This window comes from Oncorhynchus mykiss, chromosome 24, assembly GCF_013265735.2.
Source record: "Oncorhynchus mykiss isolate Arlee chromosome 24, USDA_OmykA_1.1, whole genome shotgun sequence".
Classification (NCBI taxonomy): Eukaryota; Metazoa; Chordata; class Actinopteri; order Salmoniformes; family Salmonidae; genus Oncorhynchus; species Oncorhynchus mykiss.
In genome coordinates this window covers 8,080,901-8,099,772 of record NC_048588.1, presented here as the reverse complement: position 1 = coordinate 8,099,772, position 18,872 = coordinate 8,080,901, and the positions used below count along the sequence as shown (strand labels likewise).

General features: G+C 43.5%; 2 protein-coding genes across 2 annotated transcripts in view; both read right to left on the bottom strand.

Annotated features, from left to right (window-relative positions):
- The window catches only part of LOC110503665 (immunoglobulin superfamily member 11), a 106,337-nt gene extending 97,119 nt beyond the window's left edge, over positions 1-9,218 (bottom strand). Inside the window, exon 1 of the mRNA XM_021582107.2 lies at positions 8,589-9,218. Coding sequence (XP_021437782.1) covers positions 8,589-8,649 — 61 coding nt within the window. The 5' untranslated portion in view covers positions 8,650-9,218. The remainder of the gene's footprint in view (positions 1-8,588) is intronic.
- A 3,436-nt stretch (positions 9,219-12,654) lies between these two features.
- Positions 12,655-14,897, bottom strand: LOC110503664 (putative uncharacterized protein DDB_G0292636). Its single transcript, XM_021582106.2, has 4 exons — positions 14,399-14,897; positions 13,887-13,987; positions 13,520-13,735; positions 12,655-12,863 (listed from the first exon to the last, which is right to left on the bottom strand). The coding sequence occupies exons 1-4, from the start codon at positions 14,418-14,420 to the stop codon at positions 12,837-12,839; spliced, it is 366 nt and encodes a 121-aa protein (XP_021437781.1). The 5' UTR covers positions 14,421-14,897; the 3' UTR covers positions 12,655-12,836.
- Between the last annotated feature and the right edge of the window lie 3,975 nt (positions 14,898-18,872).

Sequence of the window (18,872 nt, the reverse complement as noted above, 5' to 3'; positions counted from 1 at the left end):
TAAATATATCAAAGTGAAAGAATTCCCAGGCACATGAAAGCGGAGGTCTGTAGCCGAACCTCGAGGGAGGAAACGCGGAAGTCACCATTACAGAGCGCCAGATGACACGCTGGGTGCAACTATGTGCAATTTTTCTAAATTACATTCAGAATAATATTAATTATCCTCCATGTATTTTTAGAGAATCGTAATTATCTGGTCAAGACACTTTCCTGGTCTAGCTGTTTTCACTAGAGCAGTGTAATATTCAGTGATTTTGTCACAAACATAACAGACATAATAGTCTTCAACCACATAATATCTCGGAATTGGAAGCCATTACTATGGCCAGGGGCATAACCTCCAATTGTCAGCTCTACTAGGTTCAAGAGGTCATGTCTCTATTCCTTCTAGTCTATAGGGGAATTTATGGTAACAAGAACACACTCACAGTGCTTATGTTGGAATGTCCTCTGCCTACAGTATACAAAAGCAACATGGTCCCATTTGAATATGTCAAAATAGTGACATTTAACCAAAGTAAAGGCAACTGTCAAAATAAAGGGAACACCAACATAGTGCTTTAATAGGGCGGTGGGCCAGCACCATGCACCTTGGCATGGATTCTACAAGTGTCGAATCAAATCAAATTGTATTTGTCACATGTGCCGAATACAACAGTGAAATGCTTACTTACAAGCCCTTAACCAACAATGCAGTTTTCAGAAAAATAAGTGTTGAGTAAAAAAAAAAAGATATGTTAAAAAAAAATGCTACCGGTACAAAGTCAATGTGTGGGGGCACAGGTTAGTCAAGGTAATTGAGGTAATACTGCATGTACATGTAGGTAAAGTGACTATGTATAGATAATAAACAGAAAGCAGCAGCAGCGTAAAAGGTGGGGTGGGGGGGTAGGACAATGTAAATATTCCGAGTAGCCATTTGATTAGCTGTTCAGGAGTCTTATGGCTTAGGGGTTGAAGCTGTTAAGAAGCCTTTTGGGCCTAGACTTGGCTCTCTGGTACCGCTTGCTGTGCATCGCCTGGTATAGAGGTCCTGGATGGCAGGAAGCTTGGCCCCAGTGATGTACTGGGCCACACGCACTATCCTCTGTAGTGCCTTGCGGTCAGAGGCCGGGCAGTTGCCATACCAGGCAGAGATGCAACCAGTGCTCTCGATGGTGCAGCTGTAGAACTTTTTGAGGATCTGAGGACCCATGCCAAATCTTTTCAGTCGTCTGAGGGGGGATAGGCTTTGTCGTGCCATCTTCACGACTGTCTTAGTGTGTTTGGACAATGATGTGGACACCAAGGAACTTGAAGCTCTCAACCTGCTGCATAAAACCCCCATCGATGAGAATGGGGGCGTTCTCGGTCCTCCTTTTCCTGTAGTCCACAATCATCTCCTTTGTCTTGATCACGTTGAGGCAGAGGTTGTTATCCTGGCACCACACTGCCAGGTCTCTGACCTCCTCCCTATACTGTAGTCTCATCGTTGTCGGTAATCAGGCTTACCACTGTTGCGTCGTCAGCAAACTTAATGATGGTGTTGGAGTTGTGTTTGGCCAAGCAGTCGTGGGTGAACAGGAAGTACAGGAGGGGACTAAGTACACACCCCTGAGGGGCCCCAGGTTTGAGGATCAGCATGGTGGCGGCCCGTCAGGAAGTTCAGGATCAAGTTGCAGAGGGAGGTGTTTAGTCCCAGGGTCCTTAGCTAAGTGATTAGCTTTGTGGGCACTATGGTGTTAAACTCTGAGCTGTAGTCAATGAATAGCATTCTTACGTAGGTGTTCCTTTTGTCCAGGTGGGAAAAGGCAGTGCGGAGTGCAATAGAGATTGCAACATCTGTGGATCTGTTGGGGCGGAATGCAAATTGGAGTGGGTCTAGGGTTTCTGGGGAAATGGTGTTGATGTGAGCCATGACCAGCCTTTCAAAGGACTTCATGGCTACAGACGTGAGTGCTACGGGTCGGTAGTCATTTAGGCAAGTTATCTTAGTGTTCTTGGGCACAGGGACTATGGTGGTCTGCTTGAAACAAGTTGGTATTACAGACTCAGTCAGGGACAGGTTGAAAATGTCAGTGAAGACACTTGCCAGTTGGTCACGCATGCTCGGAGTCTGGAACTCTATTGGAGGGATTCAACACCATTCTTCCACAAGAAATTACATCATTTTTTGTTTCGTGGATGGTGGTGGAAAACACTGTCTCAGGCGCCACTCCAGAATCTCCAATAAGTGTTCAATTGGGTTGAGATCTGGTGACTGAGACAGCCATGGCATATGGTTAACATCGTTTTCATGCTCATCCAACCCTTCAGTGACCACTCGTGCCCTGTGGATGGGGGCATTGTCTTGCTATGCGAGCATAGCCATGGTAGCCAAAATAATGGCCTGCCCAGCATATTTATACATGACCCTAAGCATGATGGGATGTTAATTCCCTAACTCGGGAAGTACACCTGTGTGAAAGCGCCTGCTTTCAATATACTTTATATGCCTCATTTATTCAAGTGTTACTATTATTTTGGCAGTTACCTGTATGTCACTTATGCTGACATATTAATTACATGTCACTTGAGGTGATTTATTACTTTTTTTGGCTCTATGGTGATATATTACTTATATGTCACTATACAACAAAAGCTGAGTTTGAATAAATCCTTGTACCTGAGAAAAAGCTCACATGCAAACACTATACAAACATAAAGTGATGCTGGTTGGTGGCCAGTATGTGAGGTGGATTACAGCAGCTATGTGGTCATACCAGGGCAGGAGAGCATTAAACCTCTGGCGTGGTCACTCACTGCCATGCCAAGGGAATTAGAGCACACTATACCTTCTGACCCATTGATTCCCCTGACCCGTCGGTTTATAAACAAACAATCCTTGCTAATGCCCTGATACATAATAATCCTCTATCAGACACTGTTGGAGGATTATAATAGGCTAACGCACAAGGAGGCAAGGTGTCTTATGGGTGTTGTAGGTTTGAATGTTATAGAATGTGGCTTACGAATTATAACTGCACCTGGGAGGTTTAATGATAGCTTTAAAATGCTTGCCATGCAAGCTTTACATTTTACATTGGTGTTAAAATGGAGAACCAAGGTACAGCCCTAAATTAGCCATCTTCATAAAGCACGATACAATTCTTTTTCTGTATTACAGATAGATAGACAAGGAACATTTCTAAACCCTCCCCTGCAATGCCATCAAATTTCAAGCCACTGAAGCTGAAAATCAAAACTGCAAGTTGAGGCCATTCTCAGGATGCTACTACAGCAGGGCAACATCCGCCTAAAAGATGCATAAACCCTGGGAGCAACGCACAGGGACAGGAAATCCACATTAAAGACAGGTTAGTGTGTGAACCACAGATGTGTCCCTCTCCTCACTCACAACAGTGTCACAACAGAAAGTTACTCCCAACAGTTTCACAACAGGAAGTTGTGGCAGTACGATCATACCCAGGGTTGGGTAGGTTACTTTCTCAATGTAATCCGTTACAGTTAAAAGTTACATGTCCAAAATTGTAATCGGTAATGTAATTTTTGGATTACCCAAACTCAGTAACGTAATCTGATTACATTAAGTTACTTTTAGATTACTTTCTCCTTAAGAGGCATTAGAACAGGACAAAAAATGTATTTTACCAATTGAACGACATCTATAGCAGGATAAATCCATGTTAAAGTTTACATAGCTGGCCATATGTTACCTTTTACTTTATGGGTTTGGTAAGTAGGCATCTTCTAACCCATCGCTTTCTACTACATACTACATATACATAAATTATATCTTTACATTAAAACCCAAAGTCTATCAGAATTCCAGCCATTCCAATAAATGTTATACACCTTGATCTTCAAGAATAGGAAACATGGAAGTATTGATTAGCCAAATTGTTTTACCAGAGCATAACCCCAAAACTAAGGACTTATTAGCCAGCCCTACTCTGTTGTTTATGATTTTGTTGTTATTGAGGACTGACTGGGCTCATTGATTCGAGTTGAAAAATAAATGCTGCGCTCATGGAATGGCCTGCTTTAAGCACTACTGAAAAGTACCATTTACATGTGAAACATGAATGCCATCATATGCTGCATTTGCTATAGGCCTATTGTCTACCTTTTGTTGGCGACACTTTCTTATCTTGGGAATATGAGGCTGTTTAAAGGGCAATTCCACCGATGAAACAATAACAAAACGGTTGCCCCGCCTCTGTTTTGGTAATAAACTGAGGGATGGGCCTGGAGAGATGTAACCACTCTCAGATTAATAGACAGCGCTATGGATGCAAGGACTGTCCATCCATGATATCAACAGTATTGTTTTAACCATGTTATGAGGTTATACAGTGTTTGTTTACATTTACAATGTTTACAAACATTGGAGAAAAACAAACTAATACTTTGGGTTCTCATGGAGTGTGACAGTTGAACTAAGCTCATGAAGGACTTATAACTTATATTCTTCAAGAATCAATATATACAGTTGAAGTCGGAAGTTTACATAAACTAGTTTTAATGACTCCAAACTAAGTGTTTCAACCACCACAATTTTCTTGTTAACAAACTATAGTTTTGGCAAGTCGGTTAGGACATCTACCTTGTGCATGACACAAGTCATTTTTCCAACTATTGTTTACAGACAGATTATTTCACTTATAATTCACTGTATCACAATTTCAGTGGGTTAAAAACTTTACATACACTAAGTTGACTGTGCCTTTTAACAGCTTGGAAAAATCCAGAAAATTATGTCATGGCTTTAGAAGCCTCTGATAGACTAATTGACATAATTTGAGTCATTGGAGGTGTACCTGTGGATGTATTTCAAGGCCTACCTTCAAACCCAGTGCTTCTTTGCTTGACATCATGGGAAAATCAAAAGAAATCAGCCAAGACCTCAGAAAAATAATTGTAGATCTCCACAAGTCTGGTTCATCCTTGGGAGCAATTTCCAAATGCCTGCAGGTACCACGTTCATCTGTACAAACAACAGTACGCAAGTATAAACACCATGGGACCACGCAGCCGTCATACCGCTCCGTCTAGTGGCTAGAGCCACAACCTTCAGAACACATATACCGTCTCAGCAAGGGTTCGAATCCACTTCCCTTCTGACACAAACTCTCTCCGATCTCTATTCAATTAAAATGTGTGTATTCTCCTAGCTTGGTTTGATGACACTAATGAGATTGACATTTTAGTAATTTTGCAGACAGGAGCAATTACGGTTAAGTTCCTTTCTCAAGGGCACATCGGCAGATTTTTTCACCTTGTCAGCTTGGGGATTCGAACCAGCGACCTTTCGGTTGGTGGCACCACGCCCTGAACAGCTAGGCTACCAAACCGCCATAACCAAACATTGCACTGAGGTGTTTTGGCATGACCTCGGCTCAAATCGCCTCAAGCTTCTCTTTTGGGTACTATTAGTGTGTCCTGAGCAGGCAACTGTCTGCCAGTGGTATCTCTCGCTCTCTCAAATATCTCTGTCATTAATTTATACATTTCCCCAAAACCAGCTATCACAGTCGTCTTTTGAAGGCTTGTCCTCCTAGCTCATCTCTGTCGCTCATGCACTTTGCAAGTAGTCCCAAAGGTCTTTTAATTTTTGAGAAGATATTTTTAGCTTTAAAATAACCGAGGTGGAAACATCCATCTGTCCTACACACATTCCAGCTGCTCCTTTTTAGTGATGAACATTTTTATTTTCGCATACATTTTTCCAGAGAAAACGAACACAAATGATTTGAGCACGTATTTAATGTATAAATCGTACTCTAATGTGTTTTTAAAGAATAATTGATTATTGAAATCATATATTCAATATCATTTAGAAGGGAGACTTATCATGAAGGACCACAGATGATTACAGAGATCGTGTGTTTTGTATTGAGCACGGCTTTCCCAGCTCTCTCACCCGAGTGCTTCTCTTTTCAGAGATTCCTCTGCCATGTCAGTCGTATTTATCTGTTCAATTCTGTTCTATTCGTTTACCTCGATTTTGGCAGGTAAATTGATTGAACTTACTCTAAATTACCAGTGTAGAGGAAACTGGCCATGGCATTATGAGGGGCCAGGATAGGAAATTCAGCCAAGACACCCGGTTAACACCCCTACTTTTTTGCCCGGGTTATGGTATTTCAGAATGCCTGTTGATGTCTGGAGGGTTAAAGCTTACAGTCCCTGCATTGAAACTCTTATTGCCAAGAAATCAGTGTTAAATTGATGCAGATAAAGTACCTTACTGCTATTATGAGTTTTTCCATTGCTGCTTTTTTTTTATGTCTCGCCTTCCCAACACAGCATTTAACTCATGGGGTGCGGAGAACTTCAAACGAGATGCCACTACATCGGGGCACTGGTGGAACCGGGCAATTTAAAATGCATTATATTCAACAACAACTAGTTGAAAAGTTCAGGGATACCACTTCAGATGAATTTAATTTGCAGAATTGATCAGCATGCCGGATTGGTCCAGCCCTCCAGCTATCTAGTGAAATCTTTAGAGCCGGCCACGGAGAGACACACTCTGGGTATGGCCCTGGGCATCATTTCACAAGCAGAACCAATCTGCCATTTATTCTGTCCTTTTAAAAGTCCCTTGAACCAGCTCTGAAAAAAAATTGTTTTAACATAAAACTTTTTCTGCATCACTTTGTGCTCTGCATGTATCTGAATGTACGTACTCTGTCTCTCTGGCCTTAGCTAATTGACAGGAATGCAACATTTGGGTTGGAAGGCTTGAGGACAGGCTACTTTTCCAACTAAGGCTGACAGTTTGAAGGGACTTTCAGTGAACTCGACAGTGTGAAGGGGACTATGTCCGGCGTCACTTGTGTGGAGAGAGTTCCCTTGTGACACGGTTCCTCCCAGACACAGGGGAGATCTAGCGGAAACTAACGGCCACAGTCAGCTAAAGAGAGACCACAGCACAGCACAGCACAGCACGGGGAGACAACCCACTGGGCACAGACATCAATTCAATGTCTATTCCACATTGGTTCAACATTATTTCATTGAAATGACATGGAAACAACGTTGATTCAACCAGTTTGTGCCCAGTGGGAAGTGACGCTGAAGTAATGCGGGCCAATAGAGAGCACTGTATCTCTCCTCTTCACCCGAACACTTTACCCCAACAAACCAGTAGTACCATATCAACAGAGCTTCACCATACTAGAGACTTAACTCAGGGAGTTGATAATGAGTTGATCAGATCAATTCATATAACTGAGTGATGATGCCTGAGATGCACATTGCACCCAAGGGAGGTCAATATCAATATACAGCAGAAACAAGAAGACATCTATTGCCACTTCACTGTATTTAGAGACAAACACCTAGATAGAAAGAGGACATATTTGAAAAGTAAATCAACAACTTGTGTTCAGTCATGTGTCTTCTTTGGATACATTGTACAGTACGAACCACTCACGGTCATCTCTTTGGAGTACAAGGGAGAACTGCGGCACCTCACCCTTTGAACTCTTGCATTTTCCACTGGATCACTTTAAGTACAGAGCAGATAAAGTGAGACCCTGGTTACAGGAGTAGACTTGGATGGGAAGGGGAGAAGGATGCTCTGTCTCTGTCCACTATTGAATAGGGATGACATCAGACATCACACACAACATATAGCAAAGTATAGTGTTATGTTAAATAACTAGCACTCAATTGGATCAAACCAGAATTCAAAGTGACACTTCTCTGTGATACACAACCATGTGAGGGAGAATTCAGAGGGTGCAGGTTCATATTGGGAATATATTACACAAGCATTTGCCATTTCAACTTCACATACTGCACATACTTTGTTGTAAAATAAAGATGACTTTGTATATTATTGTCGTCTACCCCCGCCTAGTTCCCATCTATATATTCTGAAAACTTCTTATGAGGTTGTACAGCCAGAACGACAAGGCGGCCAGGGCGCGTCGTCACAGGGAATCGAGTGCTCTTAATCGCACGGATTATCGGATGCAACCCTTTGTCGTCTGGACGGATCTTCGTTTCTATCTCAGACAAACACTGAATATTCCACTACATGTTTCAGTCCGTATCCATGGCATTGGCAATAACAGTGAATAAAGATTTGGGCTCCCTGTCCGATGTTTCAAAACAACGCACATCGTGTGCATATGAAAGCAATCAAAAGTGATTTTCATGCGATATGGGAAAAACTATTTAAACAAAGTAATTCTAAATCATTGCTTTAGATTGTGCTGAAATGGAGGGGATTTACAGAGAGATTCAAATATATTAAGGGAAGGATCAAACGTAAGCATGGCATGCGCTCTTGGCGAGGTTGCTTCCATGGCACAATTGTAATTCCAAAGTCGCCTATATTGCAATCATAGATTACAAAATGCAATATTGTATCCCAATCACTTACTTATGACCACATTGATATAATACAACATCTCATGTAAAAAAAAATGTTTTTGTGTAGTCCGGTTTTATGTTTGTTCAAATGAATGTCAATAGTGGTCAATTATTTTTTCCATCACATTTTGGCATGGTGTTAGACTGGCAGGGACAGTTTAATGTCACTCAAGTAGCTAGGCCTAAAAAACTTTTTCAAGTAATACATAAATGTCTTACCTTCCATGCAAAATAAAACCAGCCAAGCAATCCATAGGTCCGAATTATGGAATTTCATCATGGTTCGTAACTACTTGGCAAGTCGTTTTGTGTGCCTTCTTGATTAAATAAATCGTTATTTCACAGTTTATTTGATGGAAAGAGACGGTCTCTCGAAACAGCACACATGAATGCAGTCCCAATGGTTTACGCAACAATCAGATGCGTTTAACGTCGCAAAACAAAATGTTTAATTTTCTAAAAGTCGAAAGAGTAACACAATGTTGCATCTCCTCATAGCCTACCACCACCCCAAACATTTGCTTCTTCTTGGTCGTCCTATCTTTTCGTAGTTCACTGTTATTTGTTTGTTGTTGGTCGCACACTCTTGCACTATTTTGCCTGCTGACAGCACTTGGTATTTTACCTAAAATTAATTTACGCACGTTCTGAAAATTGTCGTCAGTCTTGTTGTTGTAGATACACATTTATAGAAAACATGAAACAGCACACTTTCTTGGAGGGTAGTTGTTTCTTCTTGTACAAGGCTGGCCCGTGTTTCTCAACGCGAAACACGCACTCCTTTTCTGTACAGCATTCTATTTGGAACGTTGATCGAGAACTCGCCCGGGCTGTTGCCAGGAGACCAGTGACGCCGGTCTAGACTAGAGGTAGTAATGCCCCCCTCTGGTGTAAAAAAAAAAAAAAAGCAACTGTATGGCTGCCAGCTCCAAACCAGCTCCAATGTGTACGGATGTAATGCATTATGCATACAATGCAATGCACGTGCTGAATAAAAGCTGATATCAAGTAAATAAAGTCTATGGACTAGCCAGGTTACCATTTATCTGGTTTATTGCAAGTTTTGTTTGATTGATTGCTCCAGCTTTCATGAACATCTTAATTCTCCAGAAGTGACAAGCTTTTCAGGAAGTTTAAGCCAAATTCAATTTCAAAAAGTTGTCTTCTGCATGCATGTAACAGCAAACCAACACGGTTTAGTTGTTTTTCAAGCCCAACACAGTTGTCTTTGTCACCACCGCCCATATTAGAGAGCCAGCAACACAGAACAACAGCTCTCAAAGGGAGGCTACTGTCAATGTGTTCTCTTGAACAAAATGTGATCTCACCACAGCTCAGCACAAAATACTCCCTGTGTCTCACTAAACACTGCATGCATAGAGCCTGAGCACTTCTGGTCCAAATATAGATTTACATTACTTTTATATGTTTTAATCTGTCAAGGCTTAGTAGACAAACATTTGATGAAAACCTTTTCTCTTATTCAACTTTTTAGACTTTAGAAATTCAAAATGTATGAGAGAAGAGGAGAAGGCATGACAAGGGCCAGCGCTTCAACCAGCTCTTCCGTACTGCCTGGGGTTGTTGGCAGCGTTTCCAAAGAATATGTCTGTCACTCCTGACTTTAGGTACAAATATCTAATCCTAGAGTTATTCTTAAATTCATTTGACATAAGTGTGAGAATGTACATCTGTACATTTATCACTCCAGTGTTTAATTGCAATATTGTAATTATTTCACCACTATGGCCTATTTATTGCCTTACTTCCCTTATCCTACCTCATTTGCACACACTGTATATAGACTTTTCCTACTGTGTTATTGACTGCATGTTTGTTTGTTCCATGTGTAACTCTGTGTTGTTGTTTGTGTCGCACTGCGTTGCATTATCTTGACCAGGTCACAGTTGTAAATGAGAACTTGTTTTCAACTAGCCTACCTGGTTAAATAAAGGTGAAATAAAATGTAAAAAAATATTCATTAAATATAAACTCAGCAAAAAAAGAAACGTCCCTTTTTCAGGACCCTGTCTAATTTGTAAAAATCCAAATAACTTCACAGATCTTCATTGTAAAGGGTTTAAACACTGTTTCCCATGCTTGTTCAATGAACCATAAACAATTCATGAACATGCACCTGTGGAAAGGTCGTTAAGACACTAACAGCTTACAGACGGTAGGCAGTTAAGGTCACAGTTATGAAAACTTAGGACACTAAAGAGGCCTTTCTACTGACTGAAAAACATCAAAAGAAAGATGCCCAGGGTCCCTGCTCATCTGTGTGAACATGTCTTAGGAATGCTGCAAGGAGGCATGAGGACTGCAGATGTGGCCAGGGCAATAAATTGCAATGTCCAGACTGTGAGACGCCTAAGACAGCGCTACAGGGAGACAGGACAGACAGCTGATCGTCCTCGCAGTGGCAGACCACGTGTAACAACACCTGCACAGGATCGGTACATCCGAACATCACATCTGTGGGACAGGCACAGGATGACAACAACTGCCCGAGTTACACCAGGAACGCACAATACCTCCATCAGTGCTCAGACTGTCCACAATAGGCTGAGAGAGGCTGGACTGAGGGCTTGTAGGCCTGTTGTAAGGCAGGTCCTCATCAGACATCACCGGCAACAACGTTGCCTATGGGCACAAACCCACCGTCGATGGACCAGACAGGACTGGCAAAAAGTGCTCTTCACTGATGAGTCACGGTTTATTCTCACCAGGGGTGATGGTTGGATTTGCGTTTATCATCGAAGGAATGAGCGTTACACCGAGGCCTGTACTCTGGAGTGGGAGCGATTTGGAGGCGGAGGGTCACTCATGGTCTGGGGCAGTGTGTCACAGCATCATCGGACTGAGCTTGTTGTCGTTGCAGGCAATATCAACGCTGTGCGTTACAGGGAAGACATCCTCTTCCCTCATGTGGTACCCTTCCTGCAAGCTCATCCTGACCTGACCCTCCAGCATGACAATGCCACCAGCCGTGGCCAACGAAGAGCCCGGATCTCAATCCCATTGAGCACGTCTGGGACCTGTTGGATCGGAGGGTGAGGGCTAGGTCCATTCCCCCCAGAAATGTCTGGGAACTTGCAGGTGCTTTGGTGGAAGAGTGGGATAACATCTCACAGCAAGAACAGGCAAATCTGGTTCAGTCCATGAGGAGGAGATGCACAGCAGTACTTAATACAGCTGGTGGCCACACCAGATACTGTTACTTTTCATTTTGACCCCCCCTTTGTTCAGGGACACATTATTCCATTTCTTTTAGTCACATGTCTGTGGAACTTGTTCAGTTTGTGTCTCAGTTGTTGAATCTTATGTTCATACAAATATTTACATGTTAAGTTTGGTGAAAATTAACACAGTTGACACTTTTTTTGCTGAGTTTAGAAGCCAATACACCATATGAGCATACCATTTGGGTTTCATTTCATAAACCATGAAAGCATCAATGAAAAGTGACCAGCTAGTTCTGCTGACAAGTTTACTAGATCAACTAGAAAGACAGGGTGTATATATGTTCATTTCCCCTCCTCTGCATCCCAACAGGGAATCAGCCTAGTGTGATAGGAGTTACAGTACAGCAATAGCAGCATCCACACACACTATTTATTTATTGATACATTTTGCAATCGCTCCATTTTCTTTTTCCGCCCGGTATAAAAGATTAAGTATGTGAACAAGTTCCGTATGTTAAATGTTTTAATTCCTCTTTCCTGACAACCCATGTTAGAGTTCAGGTCCACTTCAATATTGATGCCAGTGTTCAAGGAAACACTACCTGGCTTTGCGATGTCATGCATTTCGTGTACCCCAGTCTTGTGCAGCTTTGCTTTTCCTAGTTAGTTTTTGTAGAATGAATTTACTCAAGGCCAGTGCACTTGCTCACTACGTCCATTCAGGTTAGACAAGGAATGGACTGCCATCTTAAATCTGCATAGTTGGAATACAATACGTATGTACTGAAGTAACATGCACGGTACCTATGTCCCACTACCAACACTATCCCCGGTTGAGAAAACCTTTGGCTATATGCACCCTTATGCTTTTTATTTCAAACTAAAGAACATTGAGCTTTCCCATAAGGTGTGTTAAAATAAACTAAAGTGAATGCAATTCAATCTTTTGAACTGGACAATTTATCAAAAAACTTCAACAAAGCAATTGAATTCAATCTATTAAAATAAACATTCAATGAAGAACACCTCCCCCTTCTGGTGGACATTAGACTGTTTACTAGGTAGGAAAGAAGTCTGAAAAAAAGTCTGACAATCCACCATATATCCTGGTTGTTGTGTTATTTAATGTGCTGTTGTAAAACCACTACTTTACAGTCTGGCACATCAAAACATGATCAGGATCAACAAGGAAACAGTACAGAGTAAATATCATGCAGGCAACACTGCAGTAGAAAACATTGTAAGAGTTCACTGGCAGTAGCACCTCCTCACAGCACCAGAATCAGTGATGCTTCTTCTTGCCTTCATCCTAAAAATGACAAAAGACATACATTTAATAAAAACTAACCCTGGTAATTATGTGCCACATTAAAGTGCCAGTATGAACCATTACATGTACTAATAATAAACACTTGTCTTGGTTGAAATATGCAGCCAGGCCCTGATGTGACTGTAGGGCAGGGAACACCTTTTTATTGCTCTCCTATCTGATTTCACAGACACACCTAGTAACTCAGAGCATTCTTGTCCATTTCCTCTTTTACATTGAAGTAAGGCACGGCCAAGGTTACGGGTCTTACCAATATACCTAGCGACAACAGAACCAATACAGTAAGAGGTAGCATGAATACAGACTGCAAAAGGAGATACGTTTCTAAAATGATGTTTTACTAGCTGATAGTGTATGGAAACACATGTGACAGTAGAAGTTCTGAGTCTCAAGTGTTGTAAATGGCAACAACCACACCTACATAACTAGGGCGTTTAACCTGATAAAAAAAACTGCCACAACTGGTATAACCTGCACAGCCTCTATGGCCTTACCCATCTTGGTAGTAAGTAACCCTTGAACCAAAGGAGTGGTTGTCAACACAACTTGTTGGACCCCATTCTATAGCAGTCATATATTAACATTCTTTGGAACAGTCACAACAAAAATAACAAATCAAGGCTAATGTGCACTACCTCATCACTGCTGGAAGAGGAAGATGATGACCCATCATCTTTGTCCTTATGCTCCTTGGGCTTCTTGTCTTTCTTCTTGTGACCTTTGTCCTTCTTGTCACCATGTTTCTTAGACTTGTCTTTGTCCTCCTTATGGTCCTTCGATTTGTCATGGTCCTTTGATTTGTTACAGTCCTTCGATTTGTCATGGTCCTTTGATTTGTCCTTGGACACACTCTGGAAGTTGGCATACAGTCAGAATACTTTGTATGCAGTGTGTGTATGATTGTCAGCATTAATTGCACACAAATTGCCATTCATGGCTGAAATACAATTGACACACTCATCAAGCAACTGGTTTAGGTAATGGCAACAGTATGTTTCTTACCTTATCCCCATCTTTGTCCTTCTTCTTCCCCCACCCAAATAGGGCATTCTGTTCCTGGCCAGAGGCATCATCCTTTTTCACCTGATCATCTTTACCTACAGCTGTGGAAAAGAAGAGACAGGCCATGTAGGCTTAGTTATCTTTACATTAACAATCATAGCCTAATAAACTAACCAGAACATTTTCATTAAAATTATAGGTTACCATCCTCAATAGCAATAAATAGACAGTGGCACTATGCGTTCTTCAACTGAAAGGACATAAGGCCGACTCCACCTGTTCATTTGCCATTAATAATGTAAGCATAGTCTCAACTAAGGCAGTCTTTGGAATAAATAAATGCTTAATAGGTGTGAAGTGCATTCAATCAGCTCAAATAATAGGAACATATTACACTGCATTTCAGACTAATAACCACCAAATCAATTGAGAAATACACACAATGTAGTTTCTGTATTTCAGACAATATTTTAGAGATCAATGCAATTATGATTCAAGAAATCAAGATTTACCTGAAGCCAAATCGAAATCCATGTTGTCTTGAGAGCACACGGCAGTAGTGACAACCAGCAAGTGCAATGTTGCACTTTATAAACGGAAAAACTCATGCATCGCGCCTACCTGTTAACCCCACCCCGCAACCACGTGACCAAAACACGTTTGTGTTGGTCAGGAGGCACAAAACTGGAAAATGAGTTTTTAATGGAGGGACTATCTGATAGGGGGACTATTTAACGGTTTTGAAAGAGACACCTTTATAGTGCCAGTGTGGAATTTAACTGGTGGAGCATTAGGCCGGTAGCATGACGATTAAAACTAAATTATTCGGCTAGTGTGTCGTCCGCTACATAGGCAAATTGGTCTGAGACTGCAATCGTGGAGGGGGTTCGCTAATCTGTCCCGAAGAGTTTGAACCCGGGGAAACGTGATTGCTTTCTTTTTGGAACAGGGCTGCCTCCGGGGCCCAGCTCTGGCCGACCGCGAACACTGGCCAAAACAAACGTGACGTGGTCAAGCACGTGTAGTAATGAGTAGGATTATGGGTTTTCACATGCAAAGGTAATGGATTTTTATAACAATGCATTATCTGCCTTCCCAATGAAATCTAGTTTTGTAAATTCAAACATTTATTTTATGGAAAATATATACAGTGGGGCAAACAAGTATTTAGTCAGCCACCAATTGCGCAAGTTCTCCCACTTAAAAAGATGAGAGAGGCCTGTAATTTTCATCATAGGTACACTTCAACTATGACAGACAAAATTAGAAAAAAAATCCAGAAAATCACATTGTATGATTTTTAATGAATTTATATGCAAATTATGGTGGAAAATAAGTTTTTTTTTTCTTTCTGGATGATGGACCATGCTACCTTATTGACCGCATGATTTGAGCCCAATGATGTGACGTCCGTGGGCCTACATAAGGTAGCGTTTGGCCAGAGCATGCAGAAATAAATAAAAAGGCCAAACCTGAAGAGGTCTATATTGGTCTGCTAAAACAGGACCAGTAAACACCATACAACCGAAGTCAGCGTGTATGTGCCCCGCCTGCCACAAGGAGGCACTGGAGTGCGATGGGAGAAGGCCATCTGGCCGGCTGGGATGCTGTCTCCAATCAAATCCCATTTTATTTGTCACATGCACCGAATACAATTGGTGTAGACTTTCCCATGAGATGCTTACTTAGGACCCCTTTGCCAACAATGCAGAGTTAAAGTGAGAAAAAAAAGGCAAAATAAAAAAAGGAAAATAGTAACACAGTAAAATAACAATAACGATGCTATTTACAGAGAGTACCAGTACTGAATCAATGTACAAGGTACAAGGTAGTTGAGGTAATTTAGCCAATGTGTACAGGTAGGGTTAAACATGTCTAGACAATCAGGATAGAAGATAAACAGAGTAGCAGCAGCAGCACGTGTGTCTATGTGTGAGCGTTGCATCAATATGCATGTGTGTGTGTGTGTTGTGTATGTGAGCATATGTAGTGTGTGTATGTGTGTGTTGGGAGTGTCAGTGTAGTATGTGTGAATGTGTGGGTAGAATTTAGTGAGTGTGCATAGAGCCAGTGCAAGAGAGTCAGTGCAAAAAAAGGGGGTCAATGTAAATAGTTTGGGTAGCCATTTGATTACCTGTTCAGCAGTCTTATGGCTTGGGGGTAGAAGCTATTAAGGAGCCTTTTGGTCCCAGACTTGGCACTCTGGTACCGCTTGCTGTGCGGTAGCAGAGAGGACAGTCTATGACTTGGGTGGCTAAAGTCTTTGACAATTTGAGTACCTTCCTCTGACACCGCCTGGTATATGAATCAAATTTCAGTCAATCAAATGTATTTAGAAAGCCTTTTTTACATCAGCCGATGTCATAAAGTGCTATACAGAAACCCAGCCTAAAACTCCAAACAGCAAGCAATGCAAATGTAGAAGCACAGTGGCTAGGAAAAACTCCATAGAAAGGTAGGAACCTGGGAAGAAAACCTAGAGAGGAACCAGGCTCTGAGGGGTGGCCAATCCTCTTCTGGCTCTGCCAGGTGGAGATTATAACAGTACATGGCCAAAATGTTCATAGATGACCAGCAGGGTCAAATAATAATAATCACAGTGGTTGTAGAGGGTGCAACAGGTCAGCACCTTAGGAGTAAAGGAGCATACTTAAATTCACACAGGACACCGGATAAGACAGGACAAATATTCCAGATATAACAGACTGACCGTAGCCCCCCGACACATAAACTACTGCAGCCTAATTACTGGAGGCTGAGACAGGAGGGGTTCGGGAGACACTGTGGGATCTTGTTTTTGTACTGTTGCTTTCCAGCCCTACAGAACTGTGCGTTTCGTGTTGTATTTTTTTTTTCTTTTTTCGGTGTCATCAATAAAAGAAAGATGTACGCCTACCACGCTGCACCTTGGTCTACTCCTTCCATCGACGAACGTGACAGAAGATCCCACCTCAACTGGACCAAGCAGCGTGCCTGGGAGGAGATGGCATCCTGGTCTACAGAGGAGGTTGAGGAGAGAAAAGCCTGGACTTGGGAGGAAGTATTGGAGAGATACAAAAGCCTGCCGGGGAAGCAGGCGGAAGCAGCGAAGGAGCATCAACGACGACTCCGGGGGTCGCAACCACGACGCAAGCACGAGAGGCAGCCCCAAAACATTTTTGGGGGGGGCACACGGGGGAGTTGGCAGAGCCAGTTTTCAGACCAGAGCCAACTCCCCGCACTCGCTTTAAGGAGTGTGTGACCGTTCAGGCACCATGATATGCGTTGATACGCACTGTGTCTCCAGTGCACATTCACAGCCCTGTGCGCTCGGTGCCAGCTCTGCGCACTTGCCGTGCAAAAGTGAGCATCCAGCCAGGACGGGTTGTGCCAGCTCTACGCTCTAGACCTCCAGTGCGCCTTCACGGCCCAGTATAGCCTGTGCCAGCTCCATGCACCCGGCCTCCAGTGCGTGTCTCCAGCCTCGTATGTCCTGTGCCTGCTCCACGCACGAAGCCTCCAGTGATGACCCATGGCACGAAGCCTCCAGTGATGACCCATGGCACGAAGCCTGCAGTGATGACCCATGGCACGAAGCCTGCAGTGATGATCCATGGCACGAAGCCTGCAGTGATGGTCCATGGCACGAAGCCTGCAGTGATGATCCATGGCACGAAGCCTGCAGTGATGATCCATGGCACGAAGCCTGCAGTGATGATCCATGGCACGAAGCCTGCAGTGATGACCCATGGCACGAAGCCTGCAGTGATGACCCATGGCACGAAGCCTGCAGTGATGACCCATGGCACGAAGCCTGCAGTGATGATCCATGGCACGAAGCCTGCAGTGATGATCCATGGCACGAAGCCTCTAGTGATGACCCATGGCACGAAGCCTGCAGTGATGACCCATGGCACGAAGCCTGCAGTGATGACCCATGGCACGAAGCCTGCAGTGATGATCCATGGCACGAAGCCTGCAGTGATGACCCATGGCACGAAGCCTGCAGTGATGATCCATGGCACGAAGCCTGCAGTGATGACCCATGGCACGAAGCCTGCAGTGATGATCCATGGCACGAAGCCTCTAGTGATGACCCATGGCACGAAGCCTGCAGTGATGATCCATGGCACGAAGCCTGCAGTGATGACCCATGGCACGAAGCCTGCAGTGATGACCCATGGCACGAAGCCTGCAGTGATGACCCATGGCACGAAGCCTGCAGTGATGACCCATGGCACGAAGCCTGCAGTGATGACCCATGGCACGAAGCCTGCAGTGATGACCCATGGCACGAAGCCTGCAGTGATGACCCATGGCACGAAGCCTGCAGTGATGACCCATGGCACGAAGCCTGCAGTGATGACCCATGGCACGAAGCCTGCAGTGATGACCCATGGCACGAAGCCTGCAGTGATGACACATGGCACGAAGCCTGCAGTGATGACCCATGGCACGAAGCCTGCAGTGATGACCCATGGCACGAAGCCTGCAGTGATGACCCATGGCACGAAGCCTGCAGTGATGATCCATGGCACGAAGCCTGCAGTGATGACCCATGGCACGAAGCCTGCAGTGATGACCCATGGCACGAAGCCTGCAGTGGTGACCCATGGCACGAAGCCTGCAGTGATGATCCATGGCACGAAGCCTGCAGTGATGATCCATGGCACGAAGCCTCTAGTGATGACCCATGGCACGAAGCCTGCAGTGATGACCCATGGCACGAAGCCTGCAGTGATGACCCATGGCACGAAGCCTGCAGTGATGATCCATGGCACGAAGCCTCTAGTGATGACCCATGGCACGAAGCCTGCAGTGATGACCCATGGCACGAAGCCTGCAGTGATGACCCATGGCACGAAGCCTGCAGTGATGACCCATGGCACGAAGCCTGCAGTGATGACCCATGGCACGAAGCCTGCAGTGATGACCCATGGCACGAAGCCTGCAGTGATGATCCATGGCACGAAGCCTGCAGTGATGATCCATGGCACGAAGCCTGCA